The 19,956-nt window shown below is 50.3% G+C and overlaps 2 protein-coding genes across 8 annotated transcripts in view; one reads left to right on the top strand and one right to left on the bottom strand.

Moving 5' to 3' along the window:
* Positions 1 to 19,956, top strand: part of ASCC1 (activating signal cointegrator 1 complex subunit 1) — a 39,440-nt gene that overhangs the window by 16,497 nt on the left and 2,987 nt on the right. For 5 of the 7 annotated variants that reach the window (XM_021280746.2, XM_065068082.1, XM_065068081.1 and 2 more), the window contains 2 exons: positions 2,317 to 2,441; positions 4,293 to 4,372. In XM_021280746.2, the coding sequence (XP_021136421.2) occupies positions 2,317 to 2,441; positions 4,293 to 4,372 (205 nt within the window). Of the gene's footprint in view, positions 1 to 2,316; positions 2,442 to 4,292; positions 4,373 to 17,603; position 19,956 lie in introns of those variants that run through there. The other 2 variants (XM_065068085.1, XM_065068086.1) reach the window with 2 other exon arrangements.
* Positions 8,017 to 9,952, bottom strand: LOC135579816 (uncharacterized; the record flags this gene model as incomplete). The annotated part of the gene is made up of 1 exon (XM_065068091.1): positions 8,017 to 9,952. A coding segment is annotated over one exon (1,035 nt), but the record flags the coding sequence as incomplete, so codon positions are not given.

Here is a 19,956-nt window from a genome sequence, read left to right as displayed (position 1 = left end):
GAGCTGAGGTGTGGGCCTCTTTTCTCCCGATTCTTGAGCTCTGGGTCAGCTCCAAAGTGCAGTGCTTGCAAGTCCGCGTGCGTCTGAAGATAAGTCTGTGACCTGAGGAAGAGAAATCCTGTAGAGTGTAAGTAGGGCTGGAAGTGGACAGTCTGTTAGCTGAGCTTTTGGCCAAACCCAGATCTCATGCTTTGCGTGGCACCCGGAGGCTGTCAGGCTTCTTTTCCGCAACACCTTTTTGCTTTTTGCATAGCAGCGTGCTCAGAGAGGGCCGAGGAATTATCCTTGGCCCAGGCCAGTCCTGCCTTCACCTGTGAATTAATTCATCTGGCACTTCTCCCATAATATAGTTCTTTTAAGTGTTAGCAAGCAAACATTTAGCTTTGCAGAGAGGAAAGAAGATACTTTTGTGTTGATGGAGAGCTGTGAAAGCTTCTTTCGCTTCCTTTGAGATTCCAGCAGACACAGTGTTGGACAAATGGTGATTATAAGGAGGGAACAAATGGTGATTCCTCCAGAAAACTGCTTCATTTTCTGGTCTGCTAGATGGATCATCGCTAAACTGCTCACTAAGCAGCTCCCTGCACCTCTTGCCTGCTAAAACCTGCTGTGCTTTGCTCAGGGAAGTGGGGAAAGCAGGTAGGAAGCAGAGTTTCTCAGCCGCAAGGCCAATACTGGAGGAGAGCGGCAGCCACGTGGTTCGCTGTGCTGGATCAGGCTGCTGCAGCCCACGTTTCAGAGGTGTGTGCCTTCCTGTCTCATGCAAGACGTCTTTCTAGCTCTGTGGAGTTCCTGGCACAGCTGAGGGGTGGAGTTCCTTCCTGATCTTTGGATGATCTCGATCAGCTTAAGCTATAAAGCAGGAGATTTGATTTACCCTGACCGAGCTTGCATAACTGCAGACAGAATTAGAGATTGGCAAGCCCTGCTGCACATATAATGGCTCAGACTGAGGGAGGGATCATGCTCTGATACCTCCCACATGGCAAATAATTTCCATTATAATTCATTCTAATTTGTTTTATTTCCTTGATTAACTTTATAACGTAATAAAGCACCATTTTCACTTGAGCTATTCTCCGTTAATTTGTTTTAGTATTGTCTGTAATGATATTCATTTAATCTTTGCCATTGCTAATTTTAAAAATCACTGATGTAAAACCAGAAAGCGGTAGAAAACCATGACAATCGGTAGCTTGGGAGTCTCGAAATTGTCACACAGGGGCTGACAGCCCGTGAGGAGCGGTACGGAAGCAGCGATGGGGTAGGAGCTGGCATCTGGAGCGTGGCAGCCCCGGGCTCTGGGAACCAGCCTCAGAGAGGCCCCGCTCTGCCTCTGCTGCTATAGCAGAGACGCCGAAGTGGTGGGACCTGGCAAAGCAGAGAGCTGCCTCACACCTTGGGCACGGTGAGAGAAGCCCAGATTTACCTGCATAGATCAATACCCTCTTGCCTTGTTTTCAGAGATTGGAAGCTCTAGTTGTACTGCATCCATGCTGCTTTTGGTAAGGCTGGGGCACTGCAGGAATTTTGTGGGGGACAACAGCAGTCTGGAAGTTCCTTCAGCTCTTTAGACATAGGATACGTGAGCGCACTGCTCCGACCTCCTGCCTGCTCCTGCTGCCTGTCCTAGGCCGAGTCTGCCCACAGATCCCGGCAGCCACAGCCGCTTTCATCCCTGACTGAGGCCGGACGAGAAGGTGGCAATACTTCCTTTGATTCTGCTTGCTCACGAGCTCTGAAGCTGGACCGTTCACCAGGGTGTGCTCTCGGGGTTTGTGCCCTCTGTCACCACGTTATGGGCATTCCCAGAATTAATCCCAGTGACTGGGGTGCTTGTTTGGAACAGAGAAGGTCTGAGCTCCAGCCCGGTGCACTGTACAGCTCACAGTCCCTGAGCAGAGCAGGTGCTCCAGGAACTGAGATGCTTAAGCCCTCCTGGGGCTCTGCAGCTTTTAGCATTCATAAGGAGAGTCACATTGTGTTTCCTGGCAGTAGAAAGATGCATCCTTAAGTCCCAACAACATCTGTCACTGCGAACAAGCTCTCAGCTATGCTAAATCTGCCCTTCTTCATGGAGTTTTTGCAGCAGAAGTCATCGCCAAGGAGGCTTTGCAAACCAGCCAGGACTTTTTGCATTCAAAGTGAATTTTCATGGCTGTGGTCACTTTTGATCAGAGAGTCCCTTTCCCCGTGTCCGTGCAGAGATTTCATTTCACACATGCTGCCCTCCCTGGCAGAAAAGCAAGAAGCTGACAATGCAGGGATTTCTCCTTGGTTTACGCTGCTCTGTTCTTTCTCTTTTTGCCTTTGCAGGTTGCAAATGATTGCTGATCAACTGGTGGAAAGGTTTGTAGCCTCTGGCCTGATGCTTAAAGAATGGGATAGGGTGAAACTGCATGCTACAGTCATGAACACTCTCTTCAGGAAAGATCCAAGTGGTGCGTATACCTCATCCTTACTAATAAACGCATTTGAAGTAGTGCCTCCGAACAGGAAATGCTTTTGTTGGCTTTTATGTTTCTTTTTTCGAATGTTGTGATTATTATTAATTATTTTTATTAATCTCAAAAATTACTACAAGGTTGTATGGGGCTGTCACTAAATAAAACCTAGAAGCAAATGAAAAAGCAGCCAGCAGAGCTGGAGAAGACAGGCATGCTTTGAGCACTTGCTGGATCTTTTCTAAGATCCTGAGCTTCAGAAACACTATTGCCCGGCAGCGCTCACAAGATCTGGGCCAGGGAAGAATGAATTCAAGTACCACATGAGGTCTTGGGCTCTGTGTGCCCCAGCGTTAAACCAAAATTCAGTAACAACTCGATGTGCTGTGCTGACCTTTAAACAAGATGAAAACCTGATCCTCTTTGGTCAAGTTAAAGATTGCCCGTTGTTTTAGGAACGTGGTTCTGGTGTCTTTCTCGTTAAATCGCATTCAGATAGCTATGAGGCTGAACGTGAGCTGTTACGGAGTGTGTAGCCAAAAGATTGGCTGCTCTAGTGGGCTGTAGCATCGTTCTTATTGTGTTGCTTTAGAAAGCAGCCTCAGGTGCACCGCGTTTAGGGAGGGGCGGCATATTACAGCCTTGTTCTTCATGTGCAAACATGCATTTGCTCTGGCACTGATAGTCTGCAAGCCTCGGCAGCATCGAACTAAAGCATTTTGTAGCTTCCTCTGGTGTAGCGGCCTCTGTGCAATGCCGGTAGGTTATGTCAGGTATTCTCCGGTTACCCAGAGTCTCTTGTCTGGACAGCGATCACAACAGATGGTTTGTGTTACGGTTTTCTGGGCACCCAGCAGCAGACATTGGGGATGGCTGCTACTGAAGCCAGAGAAGCGTATTCAGATGGTAGAAACCCTGAAAAGATGGGGCTTAGCTCTCTCAAATTGAGCCCTGAAAATTGGTGGAAACGTAAGGCCAACGTGCTGATGTGGCGTCCCGTGAGGGGAGGCACACGGGCAGCTGGGTCCGGCTTTGTGAGTCTGGGTCCTGCACAACCCTATGAAGCGCGTGAGGCATTCAGACACAATGGTGAGAGCATTACACAGATAGCCGTAAAAGTCACTTTATATTCAATACAGGATTTGAATGGCCTGCCAGATGTGAGTGGGACTTCATAGTTAATACTGGAGATGAAAAAGAAATATTGAATGTATTCACTGAGGAAGGCAGAGGTCCTGTGGAAAGCCCAGATCATGTTCTTAGGGATTATATAAAAATCCAGACATGCTCTGGGGAAGTGGATCTAAGATGTAGGCATTTGGCAGTTGCTATAGGCCCAGGCTGCTATTCTTAATGTCTGTGTGCGTGGCTGCGTGCCCACCCCGCAGAAGCATACGCGCCGCACGTATGTGCTTCCCGGAGCAGGCAGCAGAGGTTTCTATAGGTGCTGGCGCTGCGCTCACTTGCTCCGGCTGGTATTTGGTGCCGTTCCAGGCGATGCAAGCGCTCACAGTGCTGACTCTCACCCTGGCAGGATGTGGGATTAAAATGAGCCAGAGAGAAGCAGATGTGTTGCGCTGAGCCATCAGCCCTACCGAATCGCCCTAGCAGTAGGGTCTTTCCTCCAGGTAACGTAGGTCATCCCAACAGAAGCAATAATTCCTGTGCATTCAGCCTTGTCCTCTTTAAAACCAAAGTGGAAGTGGGTTTTTTTTGCACTAAGAACTGCGCAAAGATGGTTTGTTAGCTGGCAGCTGACTTTTGGGAGGGAGAGAGCGGGGGGTGAAGTACGGCACACACAGTTCTCCCATCTGAAGCTCATTCTGGTGGTGGCTTTTCTTGTTACAGCCGACGAGCGAAACAATACAATGACTGGTAAATCATCTTTCAAGGAACGGGAGTCGTTTAATGGCCGAAATATCCTCAAGGTCAGTATGAAACAATTAGGGAAATGGAGCCAGCTGTGGATATTGCATAGCCAAAAGAGGCTGAAACACCTCATCAAGGCTGCTTTTGTCTCAGGCTTACAGGATCTCCTGGAGGGGGGGAAAATCTGTTTAGAAAATAAACAATCCAGATCACTTGTAATTGGGAGCATTACAGCATTTAGCAGAGTGTTCTTAAAGCTGGTGAGGCTCAGATCAGGAGTATGTAGCACGAATGTTAAGTGGGTGTTCATGTTGTCGTTTACTTCGCTTGTGTTTTACCCTGGAGACTCAGGCTCGTGTGGATTCGCAGCCCACCAGAAAGGAGTACTTTGTTGCTCTTGTTCTACTCACTCATATATATTTATGAAACTAAACCAACTGCCATTTCACTTACTCTTCTCATGTTTTTTTTTTTTTTTAATCTCTGCTGTTGATTTGCATGGTTTTGCTCCAGAAAAATAGCAGGCAGCGGTAGGGAGTCCCACCAGCCAGGATCTGAGGGCTTTGGCAGCGATCAGAGGGTAGGAAGCAAGATCCACCAGCCCCTGGAGGTGGATGAGGCTCAAAGAGGAGCATCCTGCAGCCTCCCAGGCTTTGCCAATGGGGGTTGAGGCTGCAGGCAGCCTCTCCTGCTCATCCAGATGGCAATGTCAGACTGGTGCTGTGCTGCTTGGCCCCTGCCAGTGTCCAGAGAGAAAAGACCGGCACGTAGAAGTAGAAATGGAAAACAACACTGGCTTGTAAGCAAATTCGTGGTCCTCGTTGTGTGAGGCATTTGTTGCAGGCAGCTGTGATAAGGGGGAGCTGGAACAACGCATGAATACGTTTGAGATCTGATAAAAGATATTCTGGCAACACAGACATGAGAGAGGGTACAGGGCTGGGTGGGAGAGGGACAGCCCAGAAGGATGTTAGGACACCACAGGAGGGAAAGGGTGCGGTTTGTTTGTGCTTACGGTTTTGCTGTATAATGTATGAGGCACTGGATGCATGGGGATGTGAAGGCAGAGAGTGGAACTGATTGATCTCCCCTGTGCAGAGGACAAACAAAGGGACAAAATCAGGTTAAGCTCTCATTGTCCTCAACCAGTCTGTGCGAGCGCAGTGTCGTGACTCAGCATCGCCACATGTTGAGTGTTCGGTGTGAGACTGCAGTCTTGCAAACTGAAGCGGAAAAGCCACAGATGTGGTCCCTTTCTCAATGTGATCCGGGAGTTTTAGTTAGCTCCTGGCTCCAGAAAATGAAGGTGTACGTCAGGAGGCCTCAGCGCCTGCAGGGATTCAGCTTTCAAGGTGTACACCCACCTTTCCCTTTACCCTTTGCTCCTTTCTCCTGCATCTGTTAAACTTGCCCTTCAGACTTGAGGGACATATAAGATCAAACCATCAGTTTTCCTTAATACTCCTCATCCAAACCCATTTACAGCTGGGAAGGCATTAACGACGCTCCCTCTACTGGTCACACCATTTGTGGGGTCTGAGGATCTGTGGGGCTGCCGCTGTGCAGGGCTGAGAATGCAACTGCCCTCCCTCACATGGCTACTTGTTCTTCTTGCTGCCCTCTGAAATATGAGCTGATCATTTATTTCATTTTATTTTTAAGCTCCTAATTGATTTTGTACCGATGTAGCCAAAAGAGCTGCTAGCTATTTGGACTGTTGATAATTACTTCAAAAGCGTGTCTTGCTGCAAGAAATGTCATCCTTCTCCCCCACCTCCACTACATTTCCTAACCTGCCTGCTTCGTATTTCCCTTTGGTCTCCCACGTGCCTGCAGCAGAGCGCCCGTTGGCATTAATTAATTACGTGAGTCATAAATAGCTCCGGGCTTCTTACCAGAGGAGCCCAGCCACTGATGCATTCTAGCATGACCTTGCAAGGATGCGCCGGTTCCCTCCCAACCCCCTTTTATATACATTATTTATCTTGTGCTGGGGGAAGCTGCCCTCTCGCCAAGTGGCTTCCTTAACTTGTGCAATAGGATCTAAACGACGGGTTGTTAATGAACATGGCCGCACTTAGGCAGGCTGGCTTGCGGGTGCCGTCCCAGGTAGGTCGAGCGATGCGCCGTGCCCGTGTTCCCAGCCGGTGGGACCATGCGATAGCTCTGCTGGGTGGCAGCGGGCCACCTGCAGAGCCAGCAAAGCACAGCTAGGATGGCATCATGTCGGAAAACTCGGATTTTATCAGCGTGGTTCCTGTTGTGCAGCTAAGACCGGTGCTGTTGGGCCAAAGGCTTTGGCTGGCGGGGTGCAGGACCTGAGCGACCAGAGCGCGATGAGTCTCGCCTCGGTTCTGCTGCTCCTGTGCGAGGCCCCTGTGGTCAGAGCCGGGGTGTCTGTGTGTGCAGATGCACTGGCAGCACATGTTTGCCGATCGCATGCCGGCGTTACCCCAGGCTCCAGCTGGTATTTTGCTTTCAGCAGAACTAATCGGAATTTTATTTAATAATCCTTTGTTCTACCCGTTGCGCGGAGTTAAACGTACGCTCCTATCTGTGCTAATAAATGGTTGTGCAGGCCGGTACCTTCCCACACTGCTCAGAAAATAGATCCTGTAGGATGAGTTGCATTCAGGAGTTTAAATTACTTCTGTCTTGAAGAATATCCATGAAAAAGACTCCCTGGCCTAGCTAGTGCAGAAAACACGGGGGATTGTGTGCCCCGACAGCTGAGCGATTCCTGTCTGCCATGAAAGCGCTAAATGCTTTATCTTCATGCTTGTCTAGTCTAGTCCCAAGAAGCTGGGGATGCTTTGTGCGCCACTTCATATGGAGCAATACGTATTTCTTCTGGGGCGGCTAGTGGGCAGCTCATCGGCTCCTTTGAACGTCCGAGTCGCGCACCAAAGTCTCGCTCCGGTCGCACACGAAGCGGATCGTCTCCTGGAGAGCGGATCCACAGCTGAAAGGCGGCAGCAGCTCCTTCCCAGTGAGCGCAGGGTCGGGCCGGGCGGGCAGCGGGGCCTCGGGGAGGTGCCGCTTTGGCAGCCCCTGTGCCGTGGCTGCGTGCCCCGCGCCGCAGCTGGCCAGGCGGCACAGCCCTGGCACCGAGGCGGCCGGGGCAGCTGCCGGCATCTCCGGAGACGAGGCTTGGCTGCCTCCGGGCTTTTCTTTGTTTTGCGTACTGAAAAAACTAAGGCTGGGGTGAATATATAAAAATGCAAAGAAATGCAAAGGTACCACCTGGCCAAAATATTCTATTATGCTTTCAAAAGGAAAGGAAGAAAACCACCTGGATTCTCACTGCATTGAAACAGAATGATTGTTTTGACTTGAAGTCTAAGAGTGGCCTTCGCCACATTCAAACGAGAGGGAAGCAAATTTCGAGTGCAGAAAAAGATGAACCCCGCCGCTTAGCACAGATCTGTGATAAACAGCTTACAAGATTAAATATTGAGGGAGCAGCTACTGAGGTACAACAGCAGAAAGCTGCACGTCTTATGTCTTAGGGCATCAGGGGAGACTTCAAGCTGGGACACAGTGGGGGGAACTGGCTCAGCCGAGGCAGTGACACACGCTGCCATGCCCTGCAGCCGCAGAACTGCTCTGCGAGGGCTTCTAGGGCAGACAACGTGTAATTCGATGAGACCCCTTTTCTTTTGAAGCTTGCATACAGGGTATTAAATGATGGGACTGTATCGGCTTTCACTTAGAGCGGGGAGAAAGTGCGTTTACTGACCGATATACCACGGCTGGGGAGGAGCTGATCATAGCAAACAGATCTGGCAGAGTTCTCAGTTATCATTTTTATCTCGCTGGGTGAGAATAGTGCAGTGGCTGCGGTGTGCAGCAGTTCAGTTGGAGACATTTGATGCAGTGCTGTATAGAGAAATACAATGAAAAAGAAGAAATCTTGTCCTGAATAACCCCCCTAGCCCCTCAAAATACCCCAAACACACTAAATGCTAAACAAATTAACATCTGCCCCTGTGTGGAGCCACCGTTCCCAGCTCAACTTGCAGATGAGGCGTGCTTCTCATGTTCTGCAGCCTTTGGCACCCAGGCCTTTTCTGTGTAACTTTCATTAGTGAATTTAAGGAGACAGAGTCTTTTCCTGGTGTATTTTTAAGCTGAGGTGAAATCAAAGGTGCAAAGAACCGGCGTTATGTGAGGATCAAGACTGCCCAGTGTTTGGAAAGGGTAGGAACATCTTGTTATCCTCAGTGAGGTGGTAAATATATATATATCCCAAGTAGGGCTGTCAGTTGGAACAAGTACCTAGCAGGAGGTGGCTGCTTGGAAAGTTTAGAGTTAAAAATACCAAACAAAAATCCAGTGGGGTGAGAGCAGACTGAATAAGAGACTGTGATGCAACATCACTGTGTCAGAAATAAGCCAGTCCTTTCCTCGCCTCGGTTCTGCGGAGGAATCAAAAGCAGAAATGAAAGGCTGTAACGCTGCTTTGCAAAGGAGAGGATTTTTGCCTTCAGTTCTGATCCTGCCATTATCGAGGGACACTGTGGCGGCCGAGGGGGCTCAGCAGTGTGCAATTAGAGCAACGGTGGGATGGGAGGATGTGACAGTTGAGCAGATGAGACTGGAGATCAACGTTTGTATGATCTTGGGGGAAAAAAGGAGATTAAATAAGAGTTGCCATGAAAATGCTTTCCTACAAACGATATTCTCCAGAAAAAGAAAAAAAAGAAGTGCTTATTCATGCTATTTGCATTCGGTGAAATGGGAATCTGAAGTGGCATTTGAAAAATCAGACTAGATAACAGAGAGAAGATGTCTCTGTTGGAGTGTTTGGGCCTCGGAGCAGCGTGATGGGGCAGCGTTGGAAGTGTTGAGAGAAGGGCGACAAGAATGCAGCGCGGGAGGTGCAGGAGGGTTGTGCGTGTGACAGGGATCCCTTTGGTGACCCTGCCGTAAAGGGGAGAAACCTCTTTATTCACAGAGGTGCTCAGCACATCTCTGACTAATTCCATCAGGAGCTGTGAGTGCTGGAAGAGAGAGGATGTGCTGAGAGGGTTATAAAGTGTCTGAAGCCTTTTGCTCCTTCCAGGCAGGGCTGCCTGCACCACCAGAGTCCTCTCCAGCTCAGCTGTTTTGGAGGTGCCATGGGTGCTTTTGGAGGTGCCGTGGGTGCCTTTGGAGGTGCCATGGGTGCCTTTGGAGGTGCCATGGGTGCCTTTGGAGGTGCCATGGGTGCCTTTGAAGGTGCCATGCGTGCTTTTGGAGGTGCCATGGGTGCCTTTGGAGGTGCCATGGGTGCCTTTGGAGGTGCCATGCGTGCCTTTGGAGGTGCCATGGGTGCCTTTGGAGGTGCCATGCGTGCTTTTGGAGGTGCCATGGGTGCCTTTGGAGGTGCCATGGGTGCTTTTGGAGGTGCCATGGGTGCTTTTGAAGGTGCCGTGGGTGCTTTTGGAGGTGCCATGGGTGCCTTTGGAGGTGCCATGGGTGCCTTTGGAGGTGCCATGGGTGCCTTTGGAGGTGCCATGGGTGCTTCTGGAGGTGCCATGCGTGCTTTTGGAGGTGCCATGGGTGCCTTTGGAGGTGCCGTGGGTGCTTCTGCCTCCACCCGATGTGCATCCCGCCTCCTCATTTCCCCGAAGCTGCTGTTCTGCCACCAGCCAGCCTCACCTCTTTGATCTTAAGAGGACTATTTTCCTTGGCAGAGCTGGCAGGGGTTGAATTACAGCGGCATCTTAATAGAAGACAGGGACCCAGCACATTAAGTGCAAAAAGAAGAAAAAGAACACATTGATTAGCAAAAGTAGGCAGATCGTCCCAAAGGAGCCGTGACCCTCCTGCCGGATATTTCCCAGGTCTGTCTGAATTACTTTACTGGCTCTGTGGCTGGGCTCCTCCTCTTAGTGGATTAGTGAGCATAGCGAGTGGGTCACATTGATGGGAGCTCCTTGTCCTGGTGTTCCCAGGTGCGGCTCGAGCCTCCTGGCATCTCTGCAGCAAAGCTGAAGCCAAGGTCTTACAAGCTGTTGCTGCCTTTGCTAGAATAGGCAGCTCTGAGAGCCACGGGGATGAGGCTTCTTGGGAGAAATGCAGTGCTTGATTATTAATTTCCTTAAACAAGTTGTCCTGTAAATCCCTCATGTTGGAGGCGTAGCAGGGTCTGGGAAGTTAGCAGAGCCTTCAGCGTGATGGTGGGTTTTGTTTTATTCTTGTCTGAAAGATGTGCAGAAATCCGGTAACCTCCAAATGTCCCACTTGTATTTGTTTCTTAGTTTGCAGAACGCCTTTCACCATAGCAACTACGGTTTGATTGCCTCAAGCACATGAATTTTCATGGATTTGTGGCAGGGGGGAACGGACCCAAAACCCGGAGCTGAAGAAAAGGTTTTGCAGTGTGGAAGTGGCAGGAACATCTCTAGATTTGGCTTGTGAAGGAGGGGAGACCCTGGAGGGAGTGCTACACTAAGCACTCAGCCCATAGCTGAAGTATTTGTCTAGTTTGGGGCACCGTGAGTGGGTACAAAGAGCCCCAAAAGCAACAATAAGATAATCGGAGGGCTAGAAAATGTCTACGAGCTGAGGCTGAAAGACTTAGAGTTGTTTTGAGGCTAATAAAGGGCAGGAGGAGGACAACACATAGGAAAAACTCTTTAAGCATGTGAAAGCTTTTGCCAGCAGTGGATACCCTGTCCTCCTTGCTCTAATAGTAGGATGAGAAATAATGGGCTTAAATTGCAGCATGAGATGAGGTGTTAGGAAAATGTTTGTAATGGGAAGGATAACGAAGTGCTGCTCTAGAGGAGCTGGAGGAATTGGGGTCCCGGCTGTTTTGAGGGAGCAGAGACATTAGTCCAGGATCTGCCACCGAGGAGCTCCTCCTGCCTTGGAGGAGAGGACAGTGGAGCCGATGACCTCTTTTAGTTCTTCCTTCAGCCTGTTGCTTTACGATTACTAGGTGAAAAGCACCCGTGAGATGGCATTAACGAACATACCGAAAGCTTCTTGGCATTTACGTGGCATTTATTTTGTCCCAGTAAAGTAAAAACGCAAAAAAGAAACCTATTATATACACCTAGGATCTTTCTTCCCAAACTCCACGTGTGCTTCTTGCTCTTATATTGCTGGTTATTTTCCAGATATAAATAGTTATGTTGGTTTTGCTTTCCGAGCAATGGCACCAGTGGTTTAATTGGAAGAGCTTTTCCCATGTCACAAGGAGACACTCCTGACTTGCGTCCTGTGTTGGGCTCGTTGTAACGCAAGATGCTCGCTTGTCTGTAATTTCAGGTCCTGGCGGTTCATGCCAAAGCTCGTGGATATAAAAGGCTAGTAGCAAGCTGAATGCGAATGATAAAGGAGTTAGGGCTTTGCTTATGATACAGATCAGCCATGCTCCCAAAAGATAGACTGCTGGGGCTTTTATGGCCAGATTTTCTCCCTCCTGAAGCCTCCATGCTTGGTTTTTCCCAGATGAGGTGAAAGGGCCTCCATTGCCACCTTTTAAAACCTGCCAGCGGTTGTAAGAAAACAAGAGGGGAAGGGCTGCTCCTGGCGTTGCTGGGATGGAAGGACTCGCTGCTGTGATGGAGAGACACTCCAGAGCCAGCTGCACACTTAGAGAACACCCGCCCAGCTTCATGGCTGAGGCTTGGAGGTGTTGGGTGCCTGGCCAGCCGTCCTTTACAAAGCCGAGGAGAGGAGAGGAGAGGAGAGGAGAGGAGAGGAGAGGAGAGGAGAGGAGAGGAGAGGAGAGGAGAGGAGAGGAGAGGAGAGGAGAGGAGAGGAGAGGAGAGGAGGTGGAGAGGAGGTGGAGAGGAGGTGGAGAGGAGGTGGAGAGGAGAGGAGAGGAGAGGAGAGGAGAGGAGAGGAGAGGAGAGGAGGTGGAGAGGAGAGGAGGTGGAGAGGAGAGGAGGTGGAGAGGAGAGGAGGTGGAGAGGAGGTGGAGAGGAGGTGGAGAGGAGGAGGAGAGGAGGAGGAGAGGAGAGGAGGAGGAGAGGAGAGGAGAGGAGGTGGAGAGGAGAGGAGGTGGAGAGGAGAGGAGGTGGAGAGGAGAGGAGGAGGAGAGGAGGTGGAGAGGAGAGGAGGTGGAGAGGAGAGGAGGTGGAGAGGAGAGGAGGTGGAGAGGAGAGGAGAGGAGAGGAGGTGGAGAGGAGGTGGAGAGGAGAGGAGGTGGAGAGGAGGTGGAGAGGAGGTGGAGAGGAGGTGGAGAGGAGGTGGAGAGGAGAGGAGAGGAGAGGAGAGGAGGTGGAGGTGGAGGTGGAGGTGGAGGTGGAGGTGGAGGTGGAGAATGCCAGGAAGAGCTGCTGCTTGGGATGGGCGCCCGTCTACCTGCTTTTCCGACACTTCTTGTGCATTATTGCTGGCGAGCTTCCAAGTGCAATTAAACCCCTGACAGATAATCATTGGCGGAGGGTTGTCCAGAGTGAATAATAAAAGAGCCAGATAATTCTTTTTTTGGCACCAAACTGTTTCAGAAAATGTATTTTGAAAGTTGAAAATGGAATTAAAAATATCCATTAATGGAACGAACTCCACGGATCCCAACACGTTGCCCAGTTGTGTCTCATCTTCTGGGAGCCATCAGGGGATGTGTTTTGGGGTTTGTCAGTCGTAGTTTGGGAGATTTTAGGTCACAAATGGAAAGGGTTTTGATGTGTTTCTCAGGACGAGAAAGAAGGGGTTCTGACAGTGCCTGGGAACTGGGTCAGCTTTTGCCGTTGGATGCTGTGGATGTAGCAGCCATCTGTAGACCATTGGGGTGGTGTTGATAGCATAAATGCACAAAGCCACAAGAAGACACGGGCAGGCTGGGCCTCGAGGTCCCTCTTTTACCAGCAGGTTTCCGTCGCTGAGCTGCGTTCGTGCATCGGCCTCCAAGGAGCAGCAGAGACGCTGTTCAGACCCCAGAGGCCCCAACAGGTCTGTGTGGGAGCTGGCAGCAAAGAGGCGCATTAAGCAGGTAGGTGGGACCCCAAAAGCGGGGTTGGAGGCTGTGGTTTGTGCAGCAAAGAAGGTTAATTTGGGGAGTTCTGATGGACAGAGTTTGCTGGAGTTCAGTGGACGCTTCTTAGTGCTTCTGAGTCTTACTTTCGAATTTCTGAATTTTTGTTAAATTATTTTTATTTTTAAGCCATTCATGTTTTTTCCATTAGGAACTTTTCTTCTATCAATCAGTTTTTCTTAATGCTGGTATCAGCTCTTTAACACAGCAGTTTGCCAAAGAGCCGGCACCTTCCCTGCCATAGCCGGTGTGCGCACCGCGGTTGCGCTTTAGCCAAATGATTTGGAAGAGCGATTGTTGTCTGCAGTGTTTTCCATCCCAAGCTGTGGTCACGTGTTAATTCAAATGTATCATCCTTTGTGAGCTGGAAAGATAGCCTGATGTTTATTTGGGCAAGTTGCACCCCATGGTCTGATCCTGTCGGGGCCGCTCCCCTTCCTTGGAGAGGAAGATGGTGCAAGAAGGGTTTGAGGTGTTGGGTTGTGCTCTGCTGCGATCGCATCCGGGGGAGGGTTCCGAGAGTCTGAAAACAAACAGGTTTCATTGCTCAAGTGTTGAGGCAACTCTTCAGAAATTATGCTTAGTTTTTTTCATGCTTGTCAGCGAGCGCCTGGGATTTTATTTGCTCCTTCCCTTCCCCAAAGGGGATAACAGCGCCGTAGGATGCTGATTTCCACAGAAAGCAACCTCCTGTCCCTCCTGGCTTTCTGAGTTGCTTCCTTCATTCACTGCTGCTGCCTGTCAGGATGCTGTGTGCGGAGCAGATGAAACTATAAAGCCTGCGGCTCCTCTGAAGCTTGAGTTTAATCTCCTGGTTGGAGTTCTCTCCGTGCTGCTGTCTGCTGCTGGACCCCGATTCCCAGCGCGATCTCGCACGGCCACAGCGCTGGGTTGCCGCTCAAAAGCCATCCTGCGTGTGGCAGAGACAAGTGGCGCTCAGCCTGTTCTCATGCCTTCCTAGAAGGGACATTTTTCTGGGTAAACACCTTCAACCCGGGCCGAAGAGAGGAGAAGGGGTTGCCGGCATCCCATCCTCGGCATGGGCTGCGCAGCGGGAGCGACAGCGAGCTCACCCGCAGCCGCGGCTTCCCGGAGCGCCTCAGAAGCTGCTGATTTCTGTGCTCCTTGCAGATACAGCAAACAGGACGCCCCCTCAGCTCCCTGCTGAGGGCAGCCGGGTTTCTGAGGCTGATTGGTCACAGGCTAATGACATTACATGCCAGCGCTGATTCACCGGGGACAGTTTTGTACCATTAATCAATAATACCCCTACCCTACGGCACTGCCTTCTGTGGCTGGAGCTCACAACAAAGCGAGCTCCGCACAGACTCTGGGGGTATATACGTATATGTGTGTATATGCATTTTATCCCATGATAATGCTGCTCTTTGGTGGTGGTTTTCTATTGCAACACATTGCAGTGAATCACCGCTCCCTCGGTGTTTCTGAGCACTGAGGCTCTCAGCAGAGCTGCTTGGACTTTTTATTAATTCAGGATGGGTCCTTTTTTGGCTGACTACAGTAGACAACGTAAGGCTTTAAAAACTGATCAATAATCCTCATGGTAGCAGCAAAATCCAGGCCAGGCAATGTGAGTGCAAGCCAAAGATTACGTGAAGGAAGTTTTAAATACCTCTTACTCCCTTCCCTTGTCTGGACTTACTTTGTCCTCACGCTGCCCAGTGCTTCTCCAGGCGAATCCATTAATATTTCTCACGCTTGTTGAGCCCGTGACAGGTGATTTAAAAGCACCGGTTTGTGTTGGCATCTCTGCTCTTCACAACCAGAGCTGAAACGCGTTGCTGCTGTCCCTACGTGGGTTAGCGCCGTGATTTATTACTGTTGTTTCCAGGTTTGAACACAAAGGTGCCGTCTCATTCCGCGAGGGTTGTCTGCGAGAAGCGAGCCCCCGAGGGTGGCTGCTTGACAAATACCCGCTCTCGGGAGCACAACAGCATTTAAGACACACGTTTTAACTGCTTCATCGAGGAATCGCCCCACTTTGCATTTATTTCTACCGTGCTTCGGTAAAACTTACTTCACAGGCTTAGGCGAAACGGGGGAAAACATGCGGAAAAAAAGGCATTCTGTTGCTCTGCCTTTGATAAGTTCTTGTGGTTTAGGGGCTGAAGTTTGAACGTGTGTTTTTGGCTCAGGTTTGCAAGGAGTGAGCGGTCCGATGTGTGATTCTTTCTCTACCAAAACAAGTCTTTGGCCTCTTTTTTTCCCTCAGAAAATGATTGTTGCCCCCTGAGGGAGCCCTGCTGCGTAATTTGTGGGTAACGGAGTGGAACGGACCTCGGAGGAAGAAGGGTTTCCAACATCTGAAGGGAATTGTCTTAAACGAGAGAAACAGGAGTGTTAAAAATGAAGGGTGTTCCGCTAGCTTTTCCTGGCTCAGAATACACGGCTTTGGGGTCAAAAATGGAGATGCCGCTCCCGTGGGAGATGCCGTGTCCTTCTCGGCATCCTCGCCGAGCGGTTCCCGAGCCTTTGGCTGTGGTTTGAAAGGCAGAGCACATCTCCGGCTCGTTTGCTTTAGAGGTGCTGGCTCCGGGGTTAAAAGTTAACAATGCTCTTTCCTTCTTGGGTTCTAATTTAATTTGGGAAGGCAGCAGGGAGACAGGGGGCACTTAGTCCGGTAAGTGCTATTCCCTTGATGGGAGTTAGTAGCTTGCACAGCGTGCGTGATGTTGAACTTGTAAGTTGACCTTTACCTCCATCAGGTTCATTTTCATTTATAACATTAAAAAAAAAGAACACCCAACCCCCAGCCTCTTATTTATTCTTTAGGCAGCAAGGACATAAATCCTTCAGCGTGTTTGGATTTATAGAATTACTGTGCTTTTGCTGAGCCTCACGTCCCACTCCAATCAAATGACACGGATTTCAGTAACCGGGCGGGCGATTGCGTTTTTCCTCCCTCTGCCTCCCCCCAGCTGCTCCCGATCCGCTCCCTGCAGCCTTTTTGGCGAAAGGTGGGTCCTTGGCCCCGTGGGGAGGGACAAGAGGGGGATTAGGCGTCTTGGGGTCGTCAGCATTTGCGCACGGAGCGTAACAACCTCCAGGTATCTTCTTTCCTTGCCCAGGATTTAAAAAATGCTGAAATGCTTTTATAGGAGGCATTTCATCAGCTGCGCTACAGGCCTCCTCCGAAACCAGAGCGTTTCCGTGGTGGCCGGGGAGAGGGGGGAGATATAAATATCTTTCTCGGCTCTGCTTGGCTTTTCCCCAAGATAAATAGAAGTGAAAGCCGAAAGCAGAGGCTCAGCCTTCTGAAATCTCTGCCCAGGCCCCCAGGGACCTGAGTGCAGGATGCTGTTGTGGTGGGAAGCCAGCTCCCGGTGTTCCAGGGGTCTCGGAGGACGATGTTTTGAGGGGCATCTCTCCCCACTGTGATCCCCACGGTGGCTTCTGTCCTCGGGGAGCATCGTGAGAAGCCCGCTTGAAACGAGAGCGGAAAAAAATGGCAGTGCTTGTCCTCTAAATCTTGTAGCATGTTTGCTCTCATAAAGTACAGCTACATTACCAAAAATCAATAGTTCCAGCAGCGTTCTCCCTGGGAAACACACACACGCTTGGACACATGGGAGATGGTAGGTCTTAAAAAAGCCAAGGGAATACAAAGTGCTTTGGTACAAGGGTTTTGCTTCACTCCTAGCAGTGTACAAATGGAGGGCCCTTGACCTGGGCAGGGTCTTCTGGGATTTTCTGATTGTCTTTCTGCTCCCACGTGCCTGAGACAAGAGGGGCTGGGGCCGGGAGTTTGTCTCATTAGCTGATTTTGCTTTGAAGTACATGTGTTTTGTAAGCAAAACAGGTTGTGGTGTGCAGAGATAATATAAACAAGTATCTGAAAGACTCTTCCTTCGGTTGTTTCGTGTAAAGGTTTGACTTCCAGGGCTGCAAACATCCATCCCAGCGTTTTGTTTGGTTTCTTCGTGTTTACAAAGATTTCATTCTACAGAAATAAACGCATCTTGTCCCCCTTTTCTTGTCCCCCTTTTCTTGTCCCCCTTTTCTTGTCCCCCTTTTCTTGTCCCCCTTTTCTTGTCCCCCTTTTCTTGTCCCCCTTTTCTTGTCCCCCTTTTCTTGTCCCCCTTTTCTTGTCCCCCTTTTCTTGTCCCCCTTTTCTTGTCCCCCTTTTCTTGTCCCCCTTTTCTTGTCCCCCTTTTCTTGTCCCCCTTTTCTTGTCCCCCTTTTCTTGTCCCCCTTTTCTTGTCCCCCTTCTCTTGTCCCCCTTCTCTTGTCCCCCTTCTCTTGTCCCCCTTCTCCTCGTATCTCCTTGCTTACCAGCACACCTATCACTCCATTAGGAACGAAGAGAACAATTTTCCTGGGTGGAGAGCTCACTGTGAAGGAAAGAAGAGTCCATATGAATAACCATTTTGTCAGACAGAGGTGTGAAGGTTTGGGGTGAGAGCTGGGAATCATCCTTCCTTCCCAGATCAGCCAAAACCAAAAGAGAAAGGAGACCAACCCCCTTTTTACTCCCATCTCTTATTAATGAGACATTTTATCCTAAGTCCTCTAGCATGAACTACGCAGGCTTTTGGGAACAGAATTAATCTTTAATTGTATAAATCTTTAATTGTATAAAATGAAGTTTGTATGGCTGTAGTCATTTCTCTTCTCTCTTTTCCTCCTCTCCCTGTTTGAGATGCTCCCTTAGCACAACTCCTTTTCAATGGGGTGCCCTGCTTTAGCCGCACACACGGTGTCCCCCAAAACCAGGCTGCTGTGGAGGGACCTCTTGCTGGGACGGGGACCTGTGCGACCTCCATAGCGAGGCACCTGGCTCCTGCCAAGTATGTGCTGGGAAGAACTGGCAGCCAGTTGCGGCTTAATACGAGCCTGAGCGATTAGCGGTGAATTACTTCGGGCCCTATGCAAAGTACATCCTTGTGCTGGGGGCCATAAGGGACAAGCGTCACCCCAAAGGCAGGATGGGGTGCAGGTGAGCTGGATGCTGCCCACTGCCTCTCCTAGGTGGGCACACTGGGATTACATGGTCCAGTGCAGAGAAACCCAGTTCTTCGTGGTGTTTGTGCTAACCCAGGTGCTTTTTGCAGAAGTGGCTTGAACTCAGGAGGTTGGAGGAGCAGGAGGAGGTGGTCCCTGGCAGGGGCAGCTGGCAGCGAGAGCTCTGCGGCACGTCCGAATGCAGCTGCAGCTGTTTCAAACCGAAGCAGGGGCTTAGGGACCGCCGAGAGCTGGCTCTGCACGCATAAATACCCCTTCTCTTCAGAAATCCCATTCTGACTGTCGTGTGTCCATGGGGAATTGCTGGCCTCAGCCAAATCCTGGGTGGAGAGCTGTCTGGGTGAGCTGGCAGGCTGGAGCAGGGCCGGATTCATCGTAGCGCCCAGCGTCTGGTTTGCGGCGCGCAGACCTCGGTGGGACTCCCTGGCTGAAGCCCTGCTTGCTCTGCCCTGAAGATGGGCAGGGAATCGCTTGCCCTAAGACATTTGTCCTTTGTGGATGTAGCTGGTCCCCTTGCTATAAAAAAAAAAGGATATTTGCAAAGGAGAATACCCTTGGGAGAACCAACAAAAGAGCAGTCATGCCCAAATCAGTGCCAGGCAGAGCCAAATGCCTTTCTGGAGGAGGAGAAGTGCAGCCTTTCAGATGCTAATGAGGTATTTGGGGTTTTGATCATCTGCTGTATGGAGGAATTGATGCACCATTGGCTCTAGGAGGACATGTTGTAATTAATGCATTGGCTTTCACTGGCCATTAGGGTTTGTGCCTTCTATGATGGTAGGAAGGGCTGTTCGACTTGCTTGAGCTGATGCCTGCAGGGACAGATAGAAAATCCAATAGGAGGCAGATGGAATGGGCATTTTGGAGATCTCTGTGGTGGGGAGATGTCACTGCTCAGGCCCTCGGTGCCTCGCAGCGCTCCCGTTAAGCGGAGTTTTGAAATCAGCATCTCTGCTGAAAAGCTTTTGCTCAGGCACGACTGATGTTTCTAGGTAGAGCCATTTCCTGCGACTTAATGGAACGGGAGGAGCGCTCTGCGCTTGGACACGATGCCTTTCCAGCAATATCACTGAAATTCCCCATAAGAAATTCTGATGTCATTTTTTTGGTCTGCTTCATAGATTGGATTAATCAGCAGAGACACGCCCCCCGGGTCCCAGAGTTGCTTTGCTTTCATTAATTTGCACTCGAGTCTTTGCCGAACAAAGAAGGGTTTGTTGAACAAAGCAGGGTCAGTGCTGGGATGAAGAGCCTTGCGCCTCGAGCCTCCTAGTTTGAATTAGGACTGAGCCGTCGCTCTAAGTCATCCATCCTGTGGCTTGGATTAGTAAAAACATCCTGGCCTCAATCCTCGCTCCTGCGGAACCCGCGACCCCAAGGGCCACCCCGAAGTGGTGGAATTGGGGCGATGAACACCCTCCCCAAGCTCCCGAAATGAGACACAGGCAGAAAGCGAGGTAGGGAAGGTTTGAGCAACTGCTGCTGTAGATAAGAAGAGATGTTCGCTTCACACTCTGTTTGCTTCACAGGCTCTAGAGGGAAAAGTGATTTAAAGAATAGTTTCGTTAAAGGCAAAACAAGTCTACGAGTAGGGGCTTTTTGCAGGGCTGGCTCTTGCAAGGGACCCATGGACCGGCTGCTGGCTGCATTTCTCTAGGTGCCCCTCAAATGGTTTTTCTCCTCTTT

The sequence above is a fragment of the Columba livia genome, chromosome 6, assembly GCF_036013475.1.
Source record: "Columba livia isolate bColLiv1 breed racing homer chromosome 6, bColLiv1.pat.W.v2, whole genome shotgun sequence".
NCBI classification, from domain to species: domain Eukaryota; kingdom Metazoa; phylum Chordata; class Aves; order Columbiformes; family Columbidae; genus Columba; species Columba livia.
The sequence above is the reverse complement of the archived record's forward strand: the minus strand, read 5'-3'. Positions and strand labels throughout refer to the sequence as shown.